Consider the following 27,348-nt stretch of genomic DNA (forward strand, 5'->3'; position numbering starts at 1 on the left):
AGAATCAAGTAAGAAGGACATTGATGGCAAGAGAACAGATAGAGTTGTACACAGACACACGCTTCTTACCAACTCCCCACTCACTCATCTTGTTTGTCCTTTGAGGTGAAGATGACCACATTCAACATCTGCGGTGTTTGATCGGGCTCTGGTGCGTACATAGCTGACTGCAGAGGCTGATCTGCGCCAGGGAAGTTTTGCTACAACTAGGACATGATACCGCAGATGGTTGAGTTTTCACTGAGTTGCTGGCTTCCTCTCTTTGCAAATTCTCTCCGCCTCTGATATGCACTTGCTTTCAAAGGGGGCTGTACCATTTTTTATTTGGTTGAACCAAGTGCAGCAATCTTGGGTGAGCTTTTCCCAGGACTCAAAGTCGATATCAGAGTTCCTAAATGAAGCCTTCAAAATGTCATTGTAGCATTTCTTTTGACTGCCATGAAAGCGCACCCAGACTCGAGCTTACCACTGAAGATTCACTTTAGTAAGCAAGTGTGGGGCATTCAGCCAACTCTGTCTTGCTCACCTTTCTCACTCAACAGCCCCTCCTTTCAATCCCCATCCATTCCACACATGGACACTCACTAACACCTCTCCCCTCTTTCCCCTGCTTTGGGTCTAGTTACCAGTGCCTGTGAAGCAGTCACTAGCCTGGGGTAAGGAGCCTATACAACAGGCAGACAGGAGTCAAAACATATAGCAAAGTTTGAAGCCGTCACTCACCTTCACAGCTCAGCCATGTGATTTCCTGGTTTTTCTGCGCTCCCGACATAGTCAGTCTCTGCCATTCTGAGCCTGTGCCAAGGCAGCGCACAAATATCCTGGGCCTGCTCTGCAATCGCTGCTCAGTGTTTTCTGGTTAGAGCACTTTGGGCTCACCATCTGCACTGTTTGGTGGAATTGATTCAGGAGGTCCAGGGCTGTCCTGTCAGTTGCTCTGGACTGGTTCATCTCCTCTCCATGGTCACCATAGCTGCTTGGAGCAGGGGAAGTTTGCAACCTCAAATGTGACATTTGCAACCCCATTGGGGCTCGTGAACTGCTATTCTAGGACCTGCTTTTAGAGCCTAAATCCTGATTTCCTTTCAGCAGGACAACGTACCTATGTCATTTGTTCCAGCAAAGATCAGGCTAACTAGTTTTATCCCTTCCTTTTTCCAGCTGCCATGAGATATCCCTTACCCTGCCACCAAGTCGGCAGCACATCCTCCAGCATTAAAGAACTTGCCTGCAGAGGAGTATATTTAACCCTCTAATTATAGAGTCTCCTATTAGGCCCAAATTTCTTTTCTATTCTATTCGCTCTCTTACGCTCTCTCTCTCTCTCTCTCTCTCTCTCTCTCTCTCTCGCTCTATCTCTCCTCCTCTTTCCCCATCAAACCCCCCCCCGCAAGAGCCTTCTGAGCCATGATGCCTTGATTTAAATTCTGGCTGTCCTCTGCAATCTTTCTCCTCATCGTCACAAGTATCAAGTACATCGTATCCGTTGGACAGGACCAGTGTCTACAGGATCATCTTCTCGAATTCCTGCTCCATGGTTCGCTCTCAGTCACACCCTGAACCTGTGGTTTCTCTGGGGTGTTATTGTATTCTGGGTAAATGTCTAGAAAATGCCCCCCTTCCTTACGGGGCTCAGCTTTATAATGCCCCTGTGAGGCAACTTGGGATGTCATCTTACATCAAAGGTGCTACAATAATGCAAGTTGGGTGGGTGGTGGTGACTTTTGGAATTCATTGGGCATCTGGAAACAAATGTGCAACAGGGCCTAAGAGGTAGGAGGGGAGTCAAGTGCCAGAGTTTGTAGAAGCCAAGATGGATTCTAGCTATAAGCCCTGGTGATTTGTATAGTCGGAGTGGCATCATGAGTCACGTAGCCAGATGACTTCTGTGAGCATGAAGGATTCCTTGTTTAGGGAGTTTTCAGTTGGGTTCACCATATCAATAGGTTCATCCAAGATATGGTCATGGATAGAATGTTCAAGAAATTGAACATTCTGGTGGAAGGTATAGAATAGGCCAGTGGCTTATTATGCACTGGCGTCTGATGTAGAGACAGGGCTACAGGACAGTGAGAAACGGTGACATGGGACCATGGAAGAGATTAGAGAGATTGCGCCTAGGGAGACTAACTAGGTGAGACAATCAACAAGGAAGGCGAATGAGATATTTGGATTCTGAGTACTAGGGGCTCAATTGGGCTCATCCAGACACTAGCTTGGGGTTGTAGCAGGCAATGAGACTCAAAAGAACACACAAGAAACGGGAGCGTGAGTAGGCCCTTCAAGTTTGCCCCAGCATACGGCACAATTGTGGCTGTTTTGTGTACCTCAATTCTACTTTCCAACAATATTCCCGTATTCCTGATTCCCTTGTTATCTAAAAATCTACAGTCTCTGTCTTGGATATGTTCAGCGACAGAGCATCCACAGCCTTCTGGGGATAGAAAATCCCAAAGATTCACAGCACCTTTAGTGAAGAAATTTCTTCCTGCCTTGTTCCTAAATCATAGAAATCATTGAGTACAGAAATATGTGGATAGAAAGATGAATGTGTGGCTGGAGGGATGGTGCATGAAGAAGGGTTTTAGATTCTTTGGACATCTTTGGTTCTGGGTAAGGTGGGATCTGCACAGGCTGGTTGGTTACTCAGAGCCAGGATCAATATCCTTGTAGGCAAGTTTGCTGGTGCTATTGGGGAGGGTTTAACCCAACTAGGCACAAGTGTGGAAGCTGAGCATTGTTTCAGAACCGGGAAAAGCAGATGTGGAAATGGAAGGCAGAAAATTAGCAAGAGAGTTTAGAGCAAACAAAGGTTACAAAATAACTGCAAAAGGAGGCCGGTTGTTCTTTAATGGTATATACCTAAATGGAAGGAGCATAATAAATAAGACAGATGAGCTGCAGGCAAAGATTGACACGTGGAAGTATGAATTTTTTAAAGCTATTACTGAAACATGACTTGGAGTGGGGCAGGAATGACATCTTAACACTTCTGGCTACAGAGTTTTCAGCTGAGGAGGTGGGGTGTCAATATGACTAAAGAAACAGCCATGAGAGGGGATGATATGTTAGAGGGGTCATCAAATGAGGCTATGTGGATTGAATTCAGGGACAATCACAATGCTGGAGTGTGATTAGGACCCGAAGGCAAAAGAACAAATTTAACATACTAATATACGAAATAGGAGCAGAAGTAGGCCATTCGGTCCCTTGAACCCAGTCCACCATCCGGTAAGATCATGGCTGATCTGTTTGTTTTGAGTTCCACATTCCCATCTACCCCCAATAACCTTAAATTCTTGTTAGGCAAGGGCATCAATCTACCTCTGCCTTAAAAGTATTCAGTGACCCTGCTTCCACTGCCTTCTGAGGCAAAGTGTTCCAAAGTCGCACAACCCTCAGAAAAAATGTCTCCTCCTCTCTGCCCTAGAAGAGCGACTCCTAATTTTAAGTGTCCCTTAGTTCTGGACTCACCCACAAGAGGAAACATCCTTTCCACGTCCACCTTGTCAAGACCATTCAGGATCTCATATTTCAATCAAATCACCCCTCCCTCTTCAAAACTCCAGTGCAAACAAGCCCGGCCTGTCAAACCTTTCCTCAAGACAACCCACTCATTCCAGGTATCAATCTAGTAAACCACCTCTGAACTGCCTCCAACACATTTATATCCTTCCCTAAATAAGGGGACCAGAAAGCAGGAATTCTGCACACAGAATTTGGGATGCAGTATAACTGAAGCATAAGAAATTTGTGGAGAAATTTCTGACACATGCAAAAATGATATGTTATGAACAGTGGGGGATTACTATTAATCTAATATTAAAGGGGGTACTGTAAGTGTAAAAGGTACAGAGGACCCAGAATTCCTAAATTGCATTCAGGAGAACATTTTTAGCCAGTATATGGAAAACCCAGCTAGGTGGGGGGGAATTCTGGATTTAGTATTAGGGAATAAAGCTAGGCAAATTGAAGGAGATTTAGTAAGAGAGTACTTCTGTGGCGGTGATCATAATTGTTAGATTTAACATAGTTATGGATAAGGATAAAATAGGAGTAAAAGCTCTAATTTTACAAGGCTGAAAAGCGATTTAGAAAAAGTGGACTGGAAACAGCTACTTGAGGGTAAGTCTTTGCTCGAGCAATGGGAGGTATTCAGGGGGATTGAAAGGGTTCAGGGTAATTATGTCCCCATAAAAAAAACAAGAGTGGGACACCCAAATCTAGAGCCCTTGCTGACAAGGCACATCGGGGAAGATCAGGCAAAAAAGAGAAGTTTGTCAGACAGAACTTAATACTGCAGAAAGGCTGGAAGAGTACAGCAAATGAAGGGGTGACATTAAAAGGGAAATCAGTAAAGCAAACAGAAGGCATGGAAAAGTACTGGCAAGTGAAATCAAGGAAAATCCAAAGATTCTTTAGCATATAAAGATCAAGTGGATTGGAAAGGCAAGAGTAAGACCTATTAGGGACCACAAAATAGAGGAGGATGATGTGGGTAAGGTTCTTGATGAATACTTTGTGGCTGTCTTCACAAAAGATGAAGTCATAATTAAGGAGGAAGGGTGTAAAATGTTGGATGGGATAAGCAAGGTATGAGAGGAAGTGTTAAGGGTGTGACATCTTTGAAAGTAGATACATCACCAGGCGTGTTGATGCAATGTATACCAGGTTGTTAAAAAGCCAGAGAGGAAATTGTTGAAGCTCTTGGTCATCATATACAAATCCTTTCTGGCTGCAGGAATAGTGCCAGAAGTTTAGAGGCTACCAAAGTTGCACTATTGTTTTCAAAGGGAGGAAGAGATAATCTGAGTAATTATGGGCCAGATATCATAACTTTGTGCCCAAATTATTGGAATCAATTCCAAAGGACAGTATAAATCTTCATTTAAAAAGCCACAGATTTATCAAGGCATGAACTTGTTAAGGAAAGGTCATGTCTGACTAACATTGAATTTTTTGAGATGGTGATAAGTAGGATTGATGAGGGCAGTGCAGTGGATGATGTGTATATAGATTTTAGCAAGGCTTTTGACAAGGTCCCATATGCCAGACTGGTTTAAAAAAAGTCAACATCCTTGAGATCCAAGGGAGAGTGGCAAATTGGATCCAAAATTGGCTTAGTGGCAGCAGCAAAGAGTAATGATTTATGGGGTTTTTTGCGACTGGAAGGCTGTTAGCAGTTGGGTTCCACACGGTTCAGTACTCCGTCCCTTCCTTTCTGTAGTTTACATTAATGACAGACTTGGAAGTAGAAGAAATGATTAAGACGACGCAGTAGATGGGGGAAAATTGTTCCCACTCATGAAAGAGTACGAGGGCACAGATTTAAGGTAATTGACAAAAGAAGCAATGGCGACATGAGGAAAAACTTTTTCACACAGCAAGTAGTTGGGATCTGGAATGCACTGCCAGTGTGTGGTGGAGGCAGATTCTATTGAGGCAATTCAGAAGGGAATTAGGTAGTTATCTGAAAAGTAGTAATATGCAGAGTTATGGGGAGAAGGCAGGGCAATGTCGCTCGGTGAATCCCTCATTTGAAGCGGGACCTTGGAGTGTATGTCCACAGATCCTTAAAGGTAGCAGGATTGATCAATAAGATAGTTAAGGCAGCATGTAACATGCTTTCCTTTATCATTGGAGGCATAGAATATAAGAGAGGGAGATTTTGCTAGAACTCTGTCCAATATTGGACCACAGGGTTTGTACTGCGTACAGTTCTGTTGGCCACATTACAGGAAAGATGCGGTTGCACTTGAGACATTGCAGGTTTATGGGAGTGTTGCCAGGACTGGAAAGTTAGCTATGAGGAAAGACGGGTTATTTTCCTTGGAACAGAGGAGGTTTGAGGAGTGACTTAATTTAGGTGAAAAAATTAAGGGCCCTGGATGGAGTAAATGGAGTGATCTATTTACTTTAGTGGAGGGGTCAAAAACTAGGGGCATAGATTTAAAGTAATTGGTAAAAGGATTAAAGGGGAGACAAGGAAACATTTTTTTCACCCAGAGAGTTGTAGAAATCTGGAACTCACTGCCTGAAGTAGTCGCCGAGGCAGAAATTCTCGCCATTTTTGAAAAGTACTTGGTTACCTACTTGAAGAGCTGTGACCTGCAGGGCCACAGAACTGGCTCTTCGTCTTTGGCATGAACACAGTGGACCGTATGGTCTCCTCCCATGTTGTACATTTTCTATGAAGAAATCTCTTGTCTCTGTTCTAAGGGCTGACCCCTTATTCTGAGTATGTGAACCCCTAGTTCTAGACTCCCCAGCCCAGAGAAACATCCTTCTAGCATCTACCCTATTAAACCCTTTAAGAACTTAGAATGCAATCACTGATTACAATGTGATCATCTAAACTCCAGGGAATATTGTTCCATTCTACTCGGTCTCTCATATTGCATTCTCCTCGTCTCAGGAATCGGTCCAGTGAACCTTTGTTGCACTCCCTTCAGGGTGAGTATATCCTTTCCTGGGTAAGGAGATGAAAACTGTACGCAGTACTCCAAGTGTGGTCTCACAAAGAACTATGCAATTACAGTCAGCCCTCTTCACTCAAACTTTAATCCCTTTGTAATACAGGTAAACAGGTCATGAGCTTTCCTCATTTCTTGATGAACCTTCATGTTAAACTTTCTGATATTTACACACAAGGGCACCCAGCTCCCTTTGAATATCGATATTTTCTAGTGTCTCTCAATTTAAAGAGCATTTCTACTTTTGCTTCCAAAGTGAATGACTTCACACTCCCCCAAATTTATTCCATCTGCCATGTTCTTGCCCACTCAACCTGTCCATATCCCTTTGCAGCCTCTATTTCATGGTTTTCTTTCCCACCTAACTTTGTATTGTCATCAAACTTTGATAATTATTCTCAGCCCCATCACCTAAGTCATTGATATGCGATAGATTGTAAATTGCTGACCGTTGCAGTACCCTGCTAATTGCAACAGCAAACCTGAAGATGACCTGTTTAATGCTACTGTTTTCTGTCAGTTAACCAATCTTCAATCCGTACTAATATATTTCCTTTAATCCCATGAGTCTTAATATTTTGTAATAACCTCTTGTGTGCTACTTTATTAAATGTTCTTTGAAAATCCAAATACCCCAAGTCATCATTTTTTTTCCTCTCTATTTACCCTGCTAATGACAACCTCAATAAAACTAACTGATTTGTCAAACACAGCTCAATTTCCCTTTCATTAATCTGTGTTGACTCTGCCTAATCATGTTATGACCAGGTGCTCTGTTACCATATTCTTATTAATCAATTCTAGCAATTTTCCGATGATTTATGTCAGGCTGACCCACAGTTCCCTGTTTTCTCTTTTCACATCACCCCTGCCCACCCCCTCCAATCCATGAAAACAATTCTAAAAATCTGGAGAATTCTGGAAGATCAAAATTAAAGCATCCATTCTCTCTAGCCATCTCTTTTGATGGATGCTAGGATACAGGTCATCAAGTCCAAGACATTTGTCAATAAGTTCCGTTAAGTTCTCCAGCATTTGTTTATTAATGTCTAAAAGTTCCTACTTGCACCAAACCTTTGGTCCTCCACTACTTTTGCAATTTTTTCGGGGAGTGATGGAGATGTGGCTGGGAAGGATAGCAAAGCGTACTGCTCACCTGCCAGCCCTGCCCTTGCTTACATGTGCTGGCACACAGTTCCATAGCACCTCAAATTTGAAGTTCTGGTTCTCGTGTTTAAATTCTGCGGATGCTAGAAATCTGGAAATTCATGATTTTGCCCCGGCCCCCAGTATTCTGATTCTCTTTTCTTTCATGCACACACCCTTCCACCATACTATGCACAGTTGTGCCGTCAGTGGCATTCCCTCCCAAATCCTCTTTCCCTTGCCCTTCTCCTTAAATTCCACCTCTTGGGCCAAACTTTTTGTGTCTCCACCTTTGATTCATCACCTATTTATTGATTATTGTCTCCTGAAGCACTGGACTTTTTTCTACGTTGAAGACACACTATGCATAGAAGTCACTTCCTCTAGTTTTGCCTGCATGCATTTGGCAGTAAAGAGAGATTTTGTGGTTGTGTCTGAAGTGCCTTGAGAAGATTTGCAAAATACTTTGTCTATAGTCGAAAGTTCATTCTTTCATTCTGAGCATCTACTCTCACACTCAATTTTTCTTCTTCATTATTTCTGTACAGTGTAATGAGATGAAGTTCTCTTGGTTTGACAGTGAGATGAGGATTAAGCGAGTAGTATCCAGTATCAAATTATTTGGAACTTCAGTTGATTTAAAGAAACCTGATTACTCTTTGAATATTTTAAAGTATTAGATATTCAGAGTATTTAAAATTTTGCAAGTCTATAATATAACTTAATGACCTTTATTGTCCAATGTTTACTGAGCCAGAGCAAGAAACTAAACATTCAGCCTGTGATTGTGATTTAATTCAGTCATGCTTTTTTTTTTAACAAGACATAGCAATGCAAGTGTCAAAAATAACTGGGAGTCGGAGGAGTTCAAGTCGACACTCTGGTATACACGAGCTTTCTGTTTGTGAACAGCTTATTGTTGACTTAGTTCGGCATGAAGACAGTTGGCCATTCCTGAAACTGGTAAACAAAGCCCAGGTATATTCAATTACATTCTAATTATCATGTAGTGCAGTAGATTTGGTACATGTGACTGGTTGGTTATTTGTATTTTAAACCAATGTACATGATCCTCTGTCTTGATCATCAAATTCTAATTCATGTAAACAAGTAATAGGATATTAATACTGTTGCATTTTAGTTACTCCCGCTATTAGCTTTGTAGTGAAGCTTGGATTTTGGATAATACATCAGTTAGCCACTTATATCTTTTTGCCTCATAGTATGTTATAAATATTGTTGGGTTTGGTTAAGTAAATGCATTTCTGATTATGTAGTAGAATAGTCATTATCTGCATGTCATGGGTAGAGCACCAAATGGGATCGCTGCACCTCAAAAAGTTTTCAGTCTATTCCATGTCCCCTTTTCTTAAAGTAATACATTTACTTGGAAATATCGATATTGATCTAATGGTTCACTTAGCATTTGGTCAGTTGCACAAGTGTTTTTGTCTTTTTTCAGCTCTTATTTTTAAAAAAATGTTCATTACACTGTAATTGAATGTCTTAATCAAGATGTTTTATATTACACAGACAAGGAATAAAATCCCATTAACATGGCACTTTTTTCTGTTTCCTTTACAGGTTACTGATTACTACGACATTATTAAAAAGCCAGTTGCCTTAAATATTATAAGAGAAAAACTAAACCGATGTGAATATAACTTTGCATGTAAGTTTAAATACCTTCTTGGTTCTATCCATCTCCAGTCATCCTTTATTTTAAATTAGCTATGATTTTATTTGCATTTAGTCAATTGGATGTTTGATATAATTTTAAAAAACAGTTCCTTTCATTAGATTGAAAGGAAAAGGCTGCCAACCAATGTACCCCAACTCTATTCTTATATCTCTGCTGCAAAAAAGAAATACTTGAGCTGCACAAGCTGCCATTTTTGGTACAAAAACAGAAGATGCTGGAAAAACTCAGCAAGTCTGACAGCATCTGTGGAGAGAGAAAAACAAGCTAACGTTTTGCATCCAGAACTGAAGAGAAGTGGAAATGTGATGAAATTTAAAAGCAAAGTACTGCGGATGCTGGAAATCTGAAACAACAAAATGCTGAGAAAACTCAGCAGGTCTAACAGCACCTGTGGAAAGAGAAAGAGTTAACATTTCGAATCCGTATGACTCTTCGCAGTCATAATTTCATAAATGAAATTTATACTGTTTAAGGCGGGGGTGGAGCTGGATAGAAGGCCAGCGATAGGTGGGGACAAAGGAGGCATTGACAAAGATGTCATGAACTAAAGGGCAAAAGGATTGTTAATGGTCGTGGTTAGTGCTTAAAAAAAAAAGGTGCTAATAGTGGCGTAAAGGTAAGAAAGCAGAATGTGATTATAACAGAACAAGGGTAGCATTGTGTGAAAGAACAACATGGAACAAGTGATAGACGGCCCTGTAGGGGATGGGGTTGGGGGAGGGGCAGTGGTGGGGGAAAAGGATAGAAAATAGGATAAAAAAGGAGATAAAACTCTGGATAAATGAATAAAAATAAAAACAAGTGGATAAAAAATAAAAATGAAATGTAGAAGAAAGGGGATAAAAAAAGGGGGTGAGGATGGAGAAGAGAGTTCATGGTCTGAAGTTGCTGAATTCAATTTTAAGTCTAGAAGGCTAATCGGAAGATGAGGTGCTGTTCCTTGCATTGGGCTTCACTGGAACATTGCAGCAGGCCATGGACGGACATGTGGGCATGAGAGCAGGGTGGTGTGTTGAAATGGCAAGCGACAGGAAGGTCTGGGTCATGTTTGTGGACAGAGGTGTTCCACAAAGCAGTCACCCAGCCTGCATTTGGTCTCCCATTTTTTCTTTTTCCCTCCCCCGCCCTCCACCATCCCCTACAGGGCCATCTGTCACTTATCCCATGTTGTTCTTTCACACAATGCTACCCTTGTTCTGTTATCACATTCTGCTTTCTTACCTTGACGCCACTATTAGCACTTTTTTTTAGCACTAACTGCTACCATTAACAATCCCTTTGTCCTTTAGTTTATGACATCTTTTGTCAATCCCTCCTTTGTCCCCACCTATTACTGGCCTTCTATCCAGCTCCACCTGACCCACCCCCCCCTTAAACACTATAAATTTCATCATATTTCCGCTTCTCTTCATCTCTGAAGAAGGGTCATATGGGCTCGAAGCTTTAGCTTATTTTTCTCTCTCCATAGATGCTGTCAGACCTGCTAGGTTTTTCAAGCATTTTCTGTTTTTGTTTCGGATTTCCAGTATTCGCAGTATTTTGCTTTCATTTTGCTTTTTTTTTTTTGGTTACTTTTCCCCTCACTTTAAATGGCACTTTAAAGTAGAATAGTCGAAACACACATCCCAGCCCCCTCTGCCCAAAGTTTCTCTCCTCCTTCAGTTGTGGCCTGGCCTGTCTCAACATTCTAATTTCTTTCTTGCCCTGTACACCTGCCCCACCAACATCTTCCTACGGTTTGGCTGCCATTATGCTACATTTTCTATTCTAACAAAGATTGGACCTAGACCTGTGTGCATTGTGGCCAGTTGTGGAAAGTTGTTGATCCAACTTGGCTATTATGTTTGTCAGTAGAACAGGCAGTGAGCTCCAAAAGTAATTGCATGAAGCACTTATTGTATTTCTATAGTACCTTGTGTTGAAATTCATCAAAATGCTTTTTTATTCATTCATGGGATGTGGGCGTAGCTGGCCATGCCAGCATTTATTGCCCATCCCTACTTGCCCTTGAGAAGGTGAGCTGCTGCCTTGAACTGCTTCAGTCCCTGTGGTGTAGATATACCTATAGTGGTGTTGGTGAGGGAGTTCCAGGATTTTGGTCCAGTGACAATGAAGGAACTATGATATCGTTCCAAGTCAGGATGGTGAGTGGTTTGGAGGGGAACTTCCAGATGGTGTTGTTCTCATGTGCCTGCTGCCCTTGTCCTTCCAGATGGTAGCAGTCATGGGTTTGGAAGGTGCTCCCTAAGGAGCCTTGGTGGGTTCCTGCAGTGCATCTTGTAGATGGTACACAGGTTCACACAGGCTACTTTAAGTTCAGTACCTATTATGTTGGTAGATGTGATATCCACCCTGCATTCTGCAAACAGTAGTGCAATGAATGACCAGTTACTTTTTCGGAAGGTATTGGTTGTAGGACGCACATTGACAAGGCTACTGGTAGAATTAAACTTTTCCCCTGGGAAGTGGCATGGGATCTTAAACCTGCACCATTCGAGTTGTGTAATATCATCTCTGAAAGGGGGCATCTTTACCAAATAACTACTGAATGGTATAAATCTTGTTATACAATTATATCCTCCCATTCATTGAGTGAGGCCATGGAAATCTGCTAGTGTGTCAAAAAGTGGTTTTAAAATTGCATCTTACAAAAATTTTTATTTTCTGTTGCAGCGGATTTTATTGATGATGTAGAATTGATGTTTACAAACTGTTTTGAATACAATCCTCGAAACACAAGTGAAGCAAAAGCTGGGATAAAACTTCAAGCCTTCTTTCACAATCAAGTAGAAAAGCTGGGATTGCCAATGAAACCTGCCAATGTGGACCATCCACCACAACCACCAGTTACCAAAAGGTCAAGAATATAGGGTTGTTCAGTGGTGTTGCTTTAGATAGGAACATTGTAAAATATATATGGTGTTCCATTTTTTGAAATGAAAACTAGAATCATGCCACAGACTGCCTTGCCCTTCTCTGAACTGCAATAACTTTTATTTTACAACCTTGAAATGCGACCTGCACTGGACTAAAATTCTTCTATTGTTAAGCACTCAGGAAAATGTAGTATGAAGCTGCATTTTGCTACAATAAATTTGTAGAGATTTCATAATTGTGTATATTGGATACAGTACTGTTTTACTGAATGACTTTTGTACTTTTTTGAAGTAACATTCATGCATAGTAGTGTCTTCCACCAAACACAGGGTAAATGTTATACTTTTATAAATATAATTGTAGAGCTCTCCTGTGTTCTCATTTTGTGAAGAAATAGATTGTTAATTTGTTTAAGGAAAAATCAGTCACCAAGTCTCAAGTTACACCTTTTATTTTAATTAAAAATGAGGTTTTTTTTAAACCAACGAAGAATGTTACACTACACATGAGTGACAATTGTATATCATTTCAGTACTGTACATGTTTCATACTGGTGAGAATGATTGATCTGCCATGAAATAGAGTAGATATTTATTCAGTGTTGAAAACAATTTGTGGGATGTTGAATTTCTCTTATTTATGAAATTTGTAATTGAAACTTGGGGGAGGATTGAGGTTTTCTCACGCTGCAACATTTTCTCTTTTTTTTAACGTGTCCTTTCAAATGCCCAATAAAATGTGGAATCCACGAACTGGATTGTTATGTAATATTTCTGGCATCAGTAGTATCGAATTTGATAATGTGGTTTACTTTGTAAAAATAATTTTTGTTTCTTTGTACAAATAAAAGTTTAAGTTGACATAGTTTGATACCTGAATGTGTGACACTAGAAACTATTTGTGGAGGACTAAAATGGAGATGCTTACCAATATAATTGAAATAGTTTCATCAACTGTGCTTTTTTGAACACCTCCACTGAGCTGCCTTTGCTGCAGTATTGATGCATGGCTGTGTGGGACATTTTGACACAGCTCCTAGCAGCAAACAGATGTTTTAATAAATTATACTGCCCTTCAACTGTCAGTGGATTTGGATACATAATGCAATTCTGCCACAATGCTGATTAAAGATCAGATATTTAATACATTAAATGAACTGCATCTTAATCGCATTACATATTTGACTGAATACATGTACTGAACACCCAAAACAATGCTGTAAATTGTTGAATTATATTGAACCAACTTCAATTAAGTTTTTTCTTTCCTATTTCCTCCTATTCAGAAGGCACTAACTTGCTAAATGGAGCTGCTGGAAGCCCGTTTAAACATGTAGGACATTGCAGCTACACCTCGCCCTCTTCCTACTCCATAACTACAAAATTGTACATTCAGCATATGTTGAGAGCAGGAAACCTATACCTGCTCTGCCTCCTCCTCCAACTCCCCACCCCCAAATTCACTCTGGCTGAGATCCGATAACTTGGAGTGGCTGGGATCTTATTATTTTTCTTGCTTTACCCACAAGGCAATTTTGGAATCATTTATACTTAATCTTGCTCAGTTATTACTATAAACATTAGACAAGAGTTTCATTAGACCTCCCTATGAAATCAATTGAATTGGTTTACTGCACTTAAGTCAAAGGTTAAAACTAAACTCTGCAATGAATCCTTGAGAGACTAGAAAATAAATTATTCATGTGTGGTTAAACATAGATTAAGATTTGTAGATCTTGGGTTTGAAGGTATCCCAGTTTGCCAAAATCAAATGCCTTTTTGTGAGGTGAATTAACACACTTGGACCAAATACTGCTGTGAAAATAGGTATGCTCTTGAGGTTGGAGTTAAAGCACATTTTTGAAAGAATAAAGAGGGGTTTATCCTTCAACTTGTAGTGCAATATCTGAATTTTGGAAATTCTTGCTCTCTGAAACTGTGCCACTCTTAACTTCATGTTACAGTTTGTATATTCTTGTTACAAATTCAGGCCTATCCTAGATATTATGGGTTCAGTCTCATGCTGCCAGAAACAAACTCAGCCCTCTTAATCCAGAATGTCTAGTTATGCAATGGTATATGTGTAATGAACAGAAAACCCAAATTTTGCATATGCACTGACTTTGTCTAGACTTCGAAAAGGTGACTGATTAACATGATAGTGAGAAGAGACCAGATATAAATCATTAAGTTGCTTTATTTTAGTCACACATTGAATGCTGAATAATGATTTATAGAAAATGTCATCTCTGCTTAACTTCATTTCTGTCCTTGTAACAGAAAATAAAATATGCCATACTTTCCTATAATGGTTTTCCTTTTAGTGTACCTTATACACCCCCAGAACAAAGCTGGCTTGGAGCCCAGGCAGCTTTTTAAGGTAGACTTTCCTCATCACTTACCATCCTCCAGGCAAATTTTACCAACTGATGAGAAATCTACTTTGACCCTCTTCCCCACCACCCTGGCAGAAACCAACTCATAAAATAGGAACAGGATAGGCCATTCAACCCCTTGGCCCTGTCCTGCCGTTGAACCAAATCGTGGAAAATCTATCCCTCTCTTTGCCTGCCTTTGTTCCACATTGCTTGATAACCTTAGCCAACAAATGTCTATTGATCTATCTTGAACATTTCAATTCATGCTCCATCCAGAGCCTTTTGAGGTAGTGTTTCAAATTCTTACGCTCGTTTGAACAAATGTTTCCTGATGTTGCTCCAGATGGCCTAGCTCAACTTATGCCCTCTTGTTCTGGATTCCCCCTGCAGAGGAAATAGTTTCAGTAGCTAACTCTTAACGAATTCCTGTATCATTTAGATACCACATTTAGATTGCCCTCTAAACTTTAAGGAACACAAGGCAGGTTTATGCAGTCTGTCCTCATTTACTGAGTCTAAATATTCTGGTGAAATTGTGCCGTACTCCTTTCAAGGTCATTATACCTTGCTTGAGGTTCAGTGCTGAAAACTGAATACAGTGCGTCTGTGGGCTCTGACCAAGTCACCACAGCGAAAGCATCACTCTTGAGTTGCAAACCCCCTTGGTTGGGGGTGGGGGGGGGGGGTTGGAGAATGCAACACTCCATTCATCATTTGACCCTTGAACCTCTGTACTAGCTTTTAATTTGTGTACTTAGATACCTAAATCTCTATACTGCTCCATATCTAGGCTGGGATTTTTTAAACAGTTTGCCAATGTTGTAACTAGAACTCTGCGCAATTTCCACTTTCTCTCCCTCTTTGCCATTTTCCATGCAATTATAATTAAAATTCTAAGTGGCTGCATGTATGTATGCAAAACATGTATGATTTAGTAGCAGAGGAAACTTCATTAATGAAACCCACTGTGCACTGATGATGCTGCACCTACAAGCAGCCTATTAATGAGCTTCCAGGACAAACAGGGAGGCTCGGTATCGTGGCCCCAACTTTCTTCCCAACTACATTGCCACTGACATAAGACTTGAGAGCACAAAGGTGCGGAGGTGCAAGGTACAAATTTCATTTGTAAATATTTCACAACAGTTTCACTTTATTCATGTGTGCGTCGTTATTTGTTGAGACTAGCTTAGAGCTAAAAGTTCTGGCATGCCTCATGGTGGGCATGCATTAATGGTTAAAGGAGGGGGAAGTTAAGTACATTTCCATTATTGTCCAAGAAGCATTGTTGTGATTTTGCATTCACTCTTTATTGAATGTTCACGTTAGTGTCCAGTGTTGTACTCGCCACTCTGTGGGACATGGCTGAACTTGCAGGCTCAGCTGACCCTCCCTTCTGTGCATTGTGAAGGATGTTGTCCAAGAGCAATCTCGGGGGTTAATTGAAGTGATGTAGGTGAACTCAAAGCCCTGTAAAGACTCTGCCAGCCACACCCTGAGTTGGACATAGATTTGGATAGTATTGACTCTGCCCTTTAGCTGCCTCATTTTCTTACCTGGACTGACTGTCCCCACCACATCCAGGACACCAGTCCTTTCCCACTTTTGACCCCACCCTCTGTCATCCCCTGGATCCCTTTTCCATTCCACTCCACAACACCCCTCACCCTTGTTGGTCCCGAATTTCCATGCAAGGTGTTGTTCTCCTGCTCCACTCCCTTGCGCCATGAGTTAAGGAAAACTGCTGACCTAACACAACTGCACAAAGCCGACGGGTGCGCAGCACCTTTAGAGGATTGTGAACCAGGTACCACTAGATTCTATTGCTGACTTTATCTTGAAGGTAGGACACAATTTAAAGTTAAGCAAATGAGTGTTCATGGCATGCTAATGTATTGCAAGCAGGAACCTGCCACAAGCCAGTGTAATGCTCTCTGCACCTGAACCCAACATCGGGAAATTGAAATTTTGCATCCCGCCTAATTAAGTCATGTTTCCCACTCAAGGGCTCCATAAAATCCCCCCACCCCCCAGCAGTCTCATGATGGAAAAAGTATTTAGTTTTGTCTTTCTCATTGAAATTGAGTGACCTATTACTTTACCACATTGAACTTACATGTGTGATAATTTTGCCTAGTTGTTTGTCACTTTGTAACCTACTCCCATCCGAACAAATTATTTTCTCCTAGGTTAGTCTAATCTGCAGGCTTGGATGAAGGAATAGAATTGTATATACAAGTCACTGATATGTGTGATAAACAGCTGAGACCCCAGTTCTTATCCCTGACCATCGGACTGCACCTTTATCCCTACTGTTTCCTATGTTTCAACCAATTCCTGAGGACTATCCCAACATAAGGCTAAATAATCTTCCATTACATGAGATGTGGTCATGTAGAATTCCACAAGCTGTTCTATAAGGCCTTGTCTTGGGTACACAATTGCCTGCTGCCTTTGTGCCCCCTCGCTTGATTCCAGCTGCAAAATGAATTTTAAACCATTGTGTTCGAGTTAAATGCTTACTGGGCTTTCCCAAAAGCAGGGAAGTTGGACAAATCAGATAGATCCACCAAAGAGCTGGCACAGGCCAAATACCCCCATGTGCTGTACGATTCATAGATTCTAGATATAAATCATACCCATATGTAAAATGGTGAAACCATCCAAATTATTTGGCTTTTTGGAGGAAACGAAGTAGTTTTTATGTTTATACATTGCTTAAAAATGTCAACTTTTCTTTTTGTCCAATGTTGCTAACTTAGCACCTGGATTTTGTACTGTACCTTATATTGGGTTACATCAAATCTACAGCACAGAAACAGGCCATTTGGGCCAACCGGTCTATGATGCCATTTATGCACCACAAAATGCCTCTCTCCCCTCTTCATCTAACCCCATTAGCATACCCTTTTATTCCTTTTTCCCTCATTTATCCAGCTGCTCCTTAATGCTATTTGCCTCACCTCTCTGCAGTGGCACGGTCCGCATTCTGCCCACTCATTGGGTAAGCAAGTTTCTCCTGAATTCCCGATTGTATTCATTAGTGATGATCTTATACTTACTCCCTCTAGTTTTGGTCTTGCCAACAAGTGGAAATGTCTTGTCCATGTGTACCCTATCAAACCATGTCATTGTCAGAAGGATCTCTATCATAGAATTACATAAGATATGCAGCACTGAATCAGGCCGTTTGGCCCATCTATTAGGTCAATGCCCAGCCTTTGCTTTTCAAAAGAAAAGAGACCCACTCTGTCAATCCTTTCCTGACAATGTACAGCCAGGCATTTCTGATATCATCCTTGTAAATCTTCTTTGCATCCTCTCCAGTGCTTCTATATCCTTTTTATAATGTGGTGACCAGAACTGCATGCAGGATTCATAAGTCTAACCAAGATTTGATACAAGTTTACCATAACTTACCTATTTTTCAATTCTATTCCTCTAGACATAAAACCTAGTGCTTGGTTTGCTTTTTTATGGCCTTGTTAACCCATGATTAAACTTTGTGACTGATGTATTTGTACTCTCAGATCCATTTGTTCCTCAAACCCATCGAGGCCTGCATCTTCCAATAAATAAGTGACCTCCTTATTCTTCCTACCAAAATGTACTACTACACATTTATCTGTGTTGAATTTCATTTGCCAGTTATTTTTCCAGTTTATTCATGTTTTCCTGTAATTTGTTGCAGCCCTCGGTATTGACCGTCTCCACTACCGCACCGCCCACCCCCTCCCCCCCCACCCTGACCAAACATGGTTAAATTAGGAATCAAGAACACAATTTCTAAATTTGCAAAGTCTAAATCGTTAACGTAAATTGTGAACAGTAATGGTCCCAACATTGATCCTTGTGGAACACTACTTCCCACGTTCTGAGACCCTGATTTCTTTATTCCAACTCTCTGCTTCCTATCTTGAAGCCAGCTAACAATCCACTCTTCCACTTGCCCACTGACTCCACATTCTCTGACCTCATTCATTAGTTTATTATGGGGTACCTTATCAAAGGCCCTTTAAAATCCAAATGAATTGTATCTACTGCAGTACCATTGTCTACACTTTCTGGTACCTCATCAAAAAGTCTAAGGTTGGGCAAGCAAGATTTTCCCTTTTGAAACCATGCTGATTATTAATTATTATATTTCTCATTTCTAAATGCTCCCCTATTCTCTCTAGTAAGGATTCTATTATTTTTGCGACAACTGACAAGCTGCATCATCTATAATTCCCTGGACATGTTCTGTCCCTGTTTTTAAATTGAGTTATCCACCAGTCCTCTGGCTCTACACCTTTTTCTAACAAATTATTAAATATGAGTAGTAATTCCTGTTATCCCTTCCCCAGATTATTTTAAAATACATAGGTGCAGTCCATCCTAACCAGGGGTTTTAATCCTTTGAGTTTCTTTATTTTGTTCAATACATTCTTTTTTATTTTAAATGCACTTATCTAATTGCTCACCTCATCAATCAATGTCACGTCTACCTGTTGTCATGAGGCTATGCCCCTTATTTTTGATGATATGATTTTTCAACTTTCAACTAACAGGAAATTTTGCAACTTAAAATGCGATGGAACAAACTACCTAAAAATGCAAGGCTACCTTCCAAGAGGAAGGTGGTAAATGAATCACCATCAGGGGAGTGCAAAGAGAGCAACATTTCCTATAATTCAGAGACCCATCGAGACTTGTCACTAAGGAAGATGCATTTAAATGCAAAGTGCTGGATGTTGAAACCAAGATCTCGTAATAATTGCAACATCTACATCTGACCACATCCGTGAAACCAGCTAATCCAAATCGGCCAAAGCATTTAAAAATCTATGCCTCCAGGACAATTAAAGGACACTTAACTGCATATTCTTGTAAGCTTTTTTTTTATTGGACTCTAAGTTCCCTCATTTCTGATACCTCTGTCTGTCTGTGTGTGTGTGATGTTGCATTTTTATTATTCTTTCCCTCAGTTTTAGTGGTTAATAAATTTGCTTTTTCTTTGACTCATGAAAACCTTGTTTAATTGTCTCCTTATTGCTCATAGCTTAAATGTATTTAAATAGTTAAATACATTTGGATTCAGAAAAGGCATATCTTTGTGAAAAAGAAACTTGAACTTTTGTTGTGACCAACCGAAGAGGTTGAAAAGAGAGGAGCCAGTTCACTACTTCTCACCTGGTCATAACACTTCTAACTCCCTGTTAAATACCAAAGCAAATTAATTGTTTAATATTTCTGCCATCTCTCTATTGTTACCTGTGTTATTACCCTGTCTATCCCTTAATGATTCTATTCCCATCAGAGCCATTTTCATTGATGTGCCTATAAAGTACTTTCCCACTTTGTTTTATGTTTCTTGATAATTTATTTTATAGTTTTTCTTTGCCTTCCTAATTACTTTTTTTTAACTTCTCCCCTAATCTCTTCATATTTCATGTGTATTTTGGGAGTTATGCACTCCTATGTATTTCTTTCCAACTCCTCGATTGTTCCCTATGTCATTATTCACCCATGGGGTTCTACTAGTATTTAGTTTCTTTCAGTGGTGTTATGAACAGGAGAGAGAGGAAAAACTGAACTCCTTTATCCTCTCACCATCTGTGCTTAAGCAGGGGTAGTTTTTGTTTTAATAATAGGCTATGACGATTATCCCAAAAAAACCTTTGTTTGTGCAGTTAGTTTTTAAAGTAACTCACAGCAAACTCTTTTAGGATTAAATCTGAAGTTTAGTTTATTCACACATTCAGACCTGGGGGATACTCACAACTTCACACACATCTACACACACACACACACACACACACACACGTATACTGTAAGGGGATAGGAAAGAGGGGCTTTACAACTATGAATAACAACAGTAAAAATAACCACAGAAATGGATATCAGTTCACATGATTTCCAGAGCCACAAAATTCCAAATCCGGAGGGGATTCCCTCACGGAGAAGTTCCAATTCAGGCCGGTCCCTGGCTGAATGCAGAAGTGCAGAATTCCTTTAAAGATGAGGGAAATGCAGTGAGATGAGATTACTATTCAGAGACTTGGTCAGCTTGGCAAGTGGTGACCGGTGGCTTCCAGGCAAACAAGCTTCAAAGAAGCTCAGACATGTAGCGGGCTGCTTTGTCAGCCTGTAGTCCTTTTTTTGATGTTTGCAAATTAGAGTTAAATCAGCAGACTACCTTGTGAGGCTAGAAATGTAATATTAAAAACTGTCCAAAGGCTAGAAGCTTGGGCTATGTGATGTTGCCCTCTAATGAGTTAATTGCATCTAAGCAAGCAGTTTCTGTGCTTCTGGCCAAATTCCATTGTTTACCTTAAGAGATAGTTGGTGGTGTTTAGCGCCTCTGCAGGTATAATGAGTTTCGATGGTTCTCTGTTACAGTCCAGTCTGGGGAGACAAGTTGTCTGCTGGTCCTATGGTTTCATGGATTACTATGTGTTCTTAGAATGAGGTGTGATATTTCACAAGGATGAGGTTGGAACTCTTTCCAGAAACGGTGGCCATCATGTGACCTGTAGCAGACACATTTTTGGTTCAGCAATGTCCATTTTTAAATAAAGTTTGATTTACACAGTTTATGATCCCTTTCATATCTTAGGACACATCAGCAGAATATATTTTTCCTGCACCCTGCACACTTTTAAATGTTTCCCATTATTGTTCTACATTATTGTTTGCCAATATCTTTTGTCAATTTTATTTCCTCAAGTTCTATTCTCAGCCCCTCAAGTCAGGTTTTCTCAAATCTATTATCTTGGTTTTCATCATAATTATGTCCTCCTCTATCATCATCTTAAAGCATATTGTATTATGGTCAATATTGCCTAGATGTTACCCTACTTTTACTTCTCTCTGCTTCATTCCCTATTACTAGATCTAATAATGAATCATCCCATGTCGAAATTTTCACGTTTTGGTTTAGAAAGGTGTCCTGTACATATTGTAGGAACTCCATTCCCTTATCCCCTTTACCTACCTCTTCTGCTCAATTAATATCAGGGTAGTTGAAATATCATGCCAAGCTTCCCTAAAGCACATCTTGACATCATTGGTTTTAATTTGAGTTGAGTTAAATAAACTTTTAATTTTCTACTGAGGATTTTAAATGACACAAAAAACAACATAGTCCTAGAGGCTGCAGTTTCACTGTGGATTCTGATACATGCAATGCAGCTTTAAAATACAATGGATTTATTTCACAAGGTAAGCAATTTATCTGAATGTGGAGCCATGCTCCTCCCAACCCGAGGTTGGGCTCTGAGGAATGTGGAGTGCTTCTCAGTGAAGCCCCTCTCCTCCCCCCACCACACAAACTGTAATCACCCCCTCGTTCTCCCCACACCCACTAATCAGTCCCCTTCCCCCTGCCCAAACACACATGCTGCAATCAGCCCCTTTTTTCCCCCTATACACATAGGTCAGCTAGCTGGTGGTGGCCAGTGGGGAGCCCCAGACCAACACGAGGTGGTGTGGGACTGTAGCCCTGTAGGTGACATTTTTAAATGCTCTTGAGAAGAAAAAAAATCCCAGGGACCAGGTTGTCAGTGCCGAGATCCAGTAGAAAGATTCAATGGGAGAAGGATGAAGGGAGGAGGAAAAGGTCAATGACTCATGAATTGAACTTGTCCATTGTGTTAGCACCGGGAGGCACCCTCCTCACTGACTTGCAGAGACTGAGAGGTGAGTAGGGCAAGGGCAGTGCTGGACCTCTCTGCTGGTACAAGGTGCAGCCTCAGACGACGGGGAGCTCATGGCCCTGTTTGTTGTTTCTGTGACCCCAATTGGGATTGTGACCCACAGTTTAGGAATCACTGTGTTATACCCTGCAATGGTTAATTCATAGTCCTGATTTTTCTATAGCCACGTCTCAGCAATCCCTACTATGTCTGGTTCCTCCCAGAGCATGATTGCCTCCAGCTGACTTGCTTTATTATGGATACTGTGTACAGTGTACAGACATTTCAGCTCATTTTATCAAATCCCTCTAAAGAGCCTTAGTTAGTTTCCTAAAAGTTAAACCTTTTGATTATGGTATCATCCTTGTGCATCTGTTATGCTCCTTCACCAGTATCTCTGCATTTTTTTATAGTACAGAGACCAGAACTGAACACAGTACTCCTCAAGTGTGGTCTAACTAAGGTTCTATATCACTTTGACTTGATTTCCCTGCTTTTCAATTCTATCTCTCTAGAAATGAAGCTGCTTAGAAAAAAAAGACAAATGCTGTGGAGTCAAAATTTGACAGTTTGTGAGAAGTTGGAACTTCCAGGTTTCTTGAACAAAACTCCTCCTCTGCCCACCCCTAAACTCTGAAACCCTACCTTGTTCTAGATCAGGATCTTGTTATCCAAGCGGTATGTGGCTTCCTACCAAATGCACCAAATGATTCATGTAAATTGTGAACATCAGTGACTGCAGAACCAATCCCTAAGGAACACCACTTCCTATCTTTTGTTAGTCTTGAGTAGTTGCCCCAACCTGTACCCACTGTTCTCTGATTTATGGCCAGTTTGCTGTCCTGCTGTGTCCTGACTCCACATACTCTGACCCCAGTCATGTGTCCATGTTGTATTAACTTTCGAAAATCCAAATATATTACATCTACTTCATTACCCTTCTGTACTCTTTCTGTTACTTAGAATAATTCACTTTGTTTTGCATTGCTTTTCCATTTGAAATCTATGCTGAATATTATATTCTCCATTTCTAGATTCTTTATTATTGTCTCTTTGAGTAAAGATTCTGCCACTGATATTAAGCTAACTGGTCTATACTTTACTTCCCTGGACTTGTTCTAGTTCCCTTTTTCATATATGGAATAACAACAGTAGTCCACTTCTGGTACTATTCCCTTTTCTAAGGAATTATATTTATTACTAGTATGGTAGTATAGCGATTATGTTATTAGACTAGTATTACAGAGAAGAGCCAGAATTTTATGCTCTAGGAGAGGGCGCGTGGCCGACCTGAACATGCATGAAGTTACATGAGTAAACATCGGGCATGCGTCCCAACATCATTGTGCCGCGATGCCATATTACAGTCAGTGGGCGTGCGTGGGAGTCGGAAGTGCACACACCGAAATTAAGCGGGCAATTAAGCCCTCTAAAAAGGCAATTGTATGACATTCTATGTGGCCCGTGTGGTTTAGCAGTCGGCGCATAGGCCACACGGCTAGGTGGCCATCCTGTTTTTAATTGAAACTCTATCCAGGAAAGCTTAAAAGTTGACCAGAGCCGTGGCAATGTAAGTAGGTAGGAGTTTAGGTGAGAGTTGGTTGTAGATGGTTTTCTGACAGTTCATTGTACTTCCTGTGTTTTCTGGAGGAGTCTTTGGCTTACAAGCTTTCTTAGAGGCTTTCTGTCGAGTGCACTCTTCAGCGCACTATCCTGTGCCATCTGTATTCCAGCAAATGGAGATTATCTACTCTGCTGGAGGCACCTCCTCTGAAGAGAAGGAAAGGGCCAGAAAGGAAATGAGGCCAGGTGTCCACAGGCAGTGTTCCAGAGAGCGACCTGTGGGAAGAGAGGCACAGCCAGAGGGGAAGTAAGGGTCGCAAAAGACGTCATTCTCTTGCATCCAGAGTCTACAGGCAGCGTTCCAGTTACATGGACATCTCTGAGGTCCAGTGCCAAAGGAGGCACCACCTCTCTAGGGAGACTGTGGCCTCCATATTCCAGATGATTGGCCCAGAGATTGCCTCTAACTGTGCAGGTGCTCTTAAGGTAACAGTGGCTCTGAATGTTTTTGCCTCCAGTTCTTTCCAAGGGTCAGCGGCAGATCTATGTGGTGTTTCCCAACTTGCTGCCCACAGCTGTGTCAAGCTGGTCACTGACGCTCTGTTCAAAAGGGTCATGAACTTCATTCATTTCCGGACTGACAAAGCCAGCCAGGGTGAGCAAGCCAGAGGCTTCTCTGCAAATGTTGGGTTCCCCCACATCCAGGGTGCTGTAGATTGCACTCATGTGGCCATAAAGGCACCAGCAGATGAGTTGGGTGCCTCCGTCAACAGAAAGGGCTTCCATTCTATCAACATCCAGGTTGTTTGCAACTACTGGACACAGGTTTGTCAGGTCTGCGCCAGGTACCCAGGCAGCTCCCATGATGCGTACATCCTGCGACACTCCCAGGTTTCAAGGCTCTTCATCGCTCCAGCTCAGTTGGACGGTTGGCTCCTGGGTGACAAAGGCTATCCCTTGAAAAGGTGGCTTATGATGCCACTCCAACACCCAAGGAAAGAAGTGGGGGAGAGTTACAATCGAAGTCATGCCTCCACCAAGGCGGTAACTTGAGAGGACCATTGGCCTACTCAAGATGAGGTTCTGCTGTCTGGACTGATCAGGGGGAGCACTTCAATATCCTCCAGGGCAAGTCTTGCTTATTGTCATTGTGTGCTGCGCTCTGCACAATTTGGCTCTGTCAAGGAGGTCCTATTGGAGTGAGGTAGCTCCCCCAGCCAAAAAAGACCACTTAACTGATGGGTCTGATGAGGAGCCGGAGGAGATCCAGGGTGAGGACATGGCTGCAGGAGTGATGAACCTTGTGGGAGGCAGGGAGACCAGGGAGGCCTTGATTCTCCGTTCATTCAGCTCAGCATCCAAGGAATGGCTGGAAAGTGAGGGCGGGTGATTTCTCCTTATTGAACATTCCTGATGAGGCCATCCTGTGACCTTTATGTCAACTAACTAGCTCTGAAATAAAGCTTGCAGCCCTTCCCGTCTGTCACAAACCTGTCCCATGCCCAACACCTATGAGAAACATAAAGCACATTCAGACCATGGCACATAATAACATCTTTAAATGGTGATCATATTCACAAAACTTGAACATAGGACACACTTCAACTGAAGCTGTATCACCCATAACAACTCCTCCTGTGTTTGTGGTGCCTTAAACTTTAATTTGTGAGTGCCTCCCCCAACCCACCATTGGCAGCAGCATCAGAGGCAGCCCTGATGACCTTAATGGATGTCCTCTGGCCAGCGGTGCCTCTGCAGTAACCACCTGGCCATGGCTGGGCACTCCACAGTTGTCACGGCCTCATCAGATGCCACTAGCACTGGCACTGGCACTGGCAGAGCTGCTGCCTTCATCTGGAGTGCCCTGAGAGGAGCCCGCAGGTGTGACATGCAGCTGGTCCACCAACGTGAGGCTGGTTTGAATCTCCCTGCTCACCATTGATGGACGGGTAACTAGCAGAGTAACGACGTGCCTCATCCGCCTCTCACACTGGCAGTGACCTGCTGAGGTCACTGCCAGTGTGTAGGCTTGCAGGTCCGAGCGCAGACCCTGAAACTCCTGATTATGGAGCTGCCTCTCCATGAGAGTCACCCACCACTCTCTCAATGGAGGAGCTCCGGGTCAATACAGTGCTCATACTCCACATGGACTCCTTCAAGAGAGAGACCATAGCACGCAGACCCTCAGGGATCCCCACCAGATCTTCACACGCATCCGGCTGGACATCCAGTTGCCTGATGGATGACTCCAGAGGCTCATCTTCTGCCTCGGAATCAGCATGGTCCTGGTTTCCAACAGTCCTCTGACTCCTGCACCCTGGGCACTCTCTGCCTCCGTTGGCTCCTCATGCGAGTGTGATATGCCCTCACCACTGTGCATTACCATCTGATCCAATGCGCTATTGACCACTGATGTGCCTTATCTGTGCTGGTGTTTGGAATGGAGAGGCGATGTGACACGGTTGCATCTGTCCACGTCTCCTCGGGTGTCAAGGGAGGGTCCTCGGGGTTTCTCAGGCATCGTGAGGATGGCACATCTGAGGGAGGAATAGAATATGTCAGTTGATTGCATTGTAACAAAGTGACTGTGCATGCACTATGGTTGCCTGACAGAATGGACCTCACTGAGGAACTGTGATTGGACAAGCAATGGGGAATATTGATTATAACTTCTCATTGCAAATGTCACGATCCTACAGATCTTACATACTTCCCCAGTCTCTTACCTATCCACTGGACTCTTACCTTCCCCCCAAGACCCCTGCCTCTCCACAACTTGTGCACCTTGCTCCGCACTCGCATTCCATGTCCAGGGCTTCCATCTCAAACTTGGAAAGTATCAGTATGTTGGGGACCCCACCACCCATGTGTGTGTGCTTCAGCGCATCATAGCTTCTCTTTGCCTGCACGGACAAAAGTGAATTCATTAGTGCACCCTCTACCTGCCATATGATCCCAGCCGCACACCCCCCACCTCAAGGAGACATAGGTTGAGACGCCCATCAGATTAACACACTTCACCCTTCTATATACCTAAGGCAAATGGGCACATCTCCCAGCCTTAGCTGGCACAAAGCTATGTACCATTTGGCACTCTGCATCTCACCCCCCGAGCGCCACAAAGAACAGCCACCATCCAAGACATCTACACACAGTTCCATGCCAACTCAGTACTCACCCTTGTGGAGTGCACAAGATCATTGAACCTTCTCCGGCACTGGATCCATGTGTGCTGCACAACATCATGCATGCTCAGCTGGGTAGCCACCTCCATCAGGCTTTCTTCATCTGGTAGGGTGGCCTCCTCTTGCCATCCATCAGCATGAGTATGTTACGCCGGGCACTCACTTCCTTCACTAGAGTGCACAGACATTCGTCAGAGAACTGGGGGGCAGAGTTCCCACCGGCTTTGCCCTCCCACCTGGCGTGCCCAGTGGGTACTGAGACCATCACTCCTGCCAAGTAGAAAATCTTATACTCTCTCATTGACAGCTCCCTGAGGCTCCTCACCACCTCAGGGACAGCCTGCAGGAA

The 27,348-nt window shown here is 42.1% G+C and overlaps 1 protein-coding gene across 1 annotated transcript in view; it reads left to right on the top strand.

The window, feature by feature from the left end:
• The window catches only part of baz1a (bromodomain adjacent to zinc finger domain, 1A), a 104,854-nt gene extending 91,796 nt beyond the window's left edge, over positions 1–13,058 (top strand). Inside the window, exons 26-28 of the mRNA XM_078562816.1 lie at positions 8,443–8,597; positions 9,204–9,291; positions 11,995–13,058. Of these exons, the coding sequence (XP_078418942.1) occupies positions 8,443–8,597; positions 9,204–9,291; positions 11,995–12,191 (440 nt within the window). The 3' untranslated portion in view covers positions 12,192–13,058. The remainder of the gene's footprint in view (positions 1–8,442; positions 8,598–9,203; positions 9,292–11,994) is intronic.
• Positions 13,059–27,348: the final 14,290 nt, after the last annotated feature.

This window comes from Cetorhinus maximus, chromosome 18 (assembly GCF_964194155.1).
Source record: "Cetorhinus maximus chromosome 18, sCetMax3.hap1.1, whole genome shotgun sequence".
NCBI lineage: Eukaryota > Metazoa > Chordata > Chondrichthyes > Lamniformes > Cetorhinidae > Cetorhinus > Cetorhinus maximus.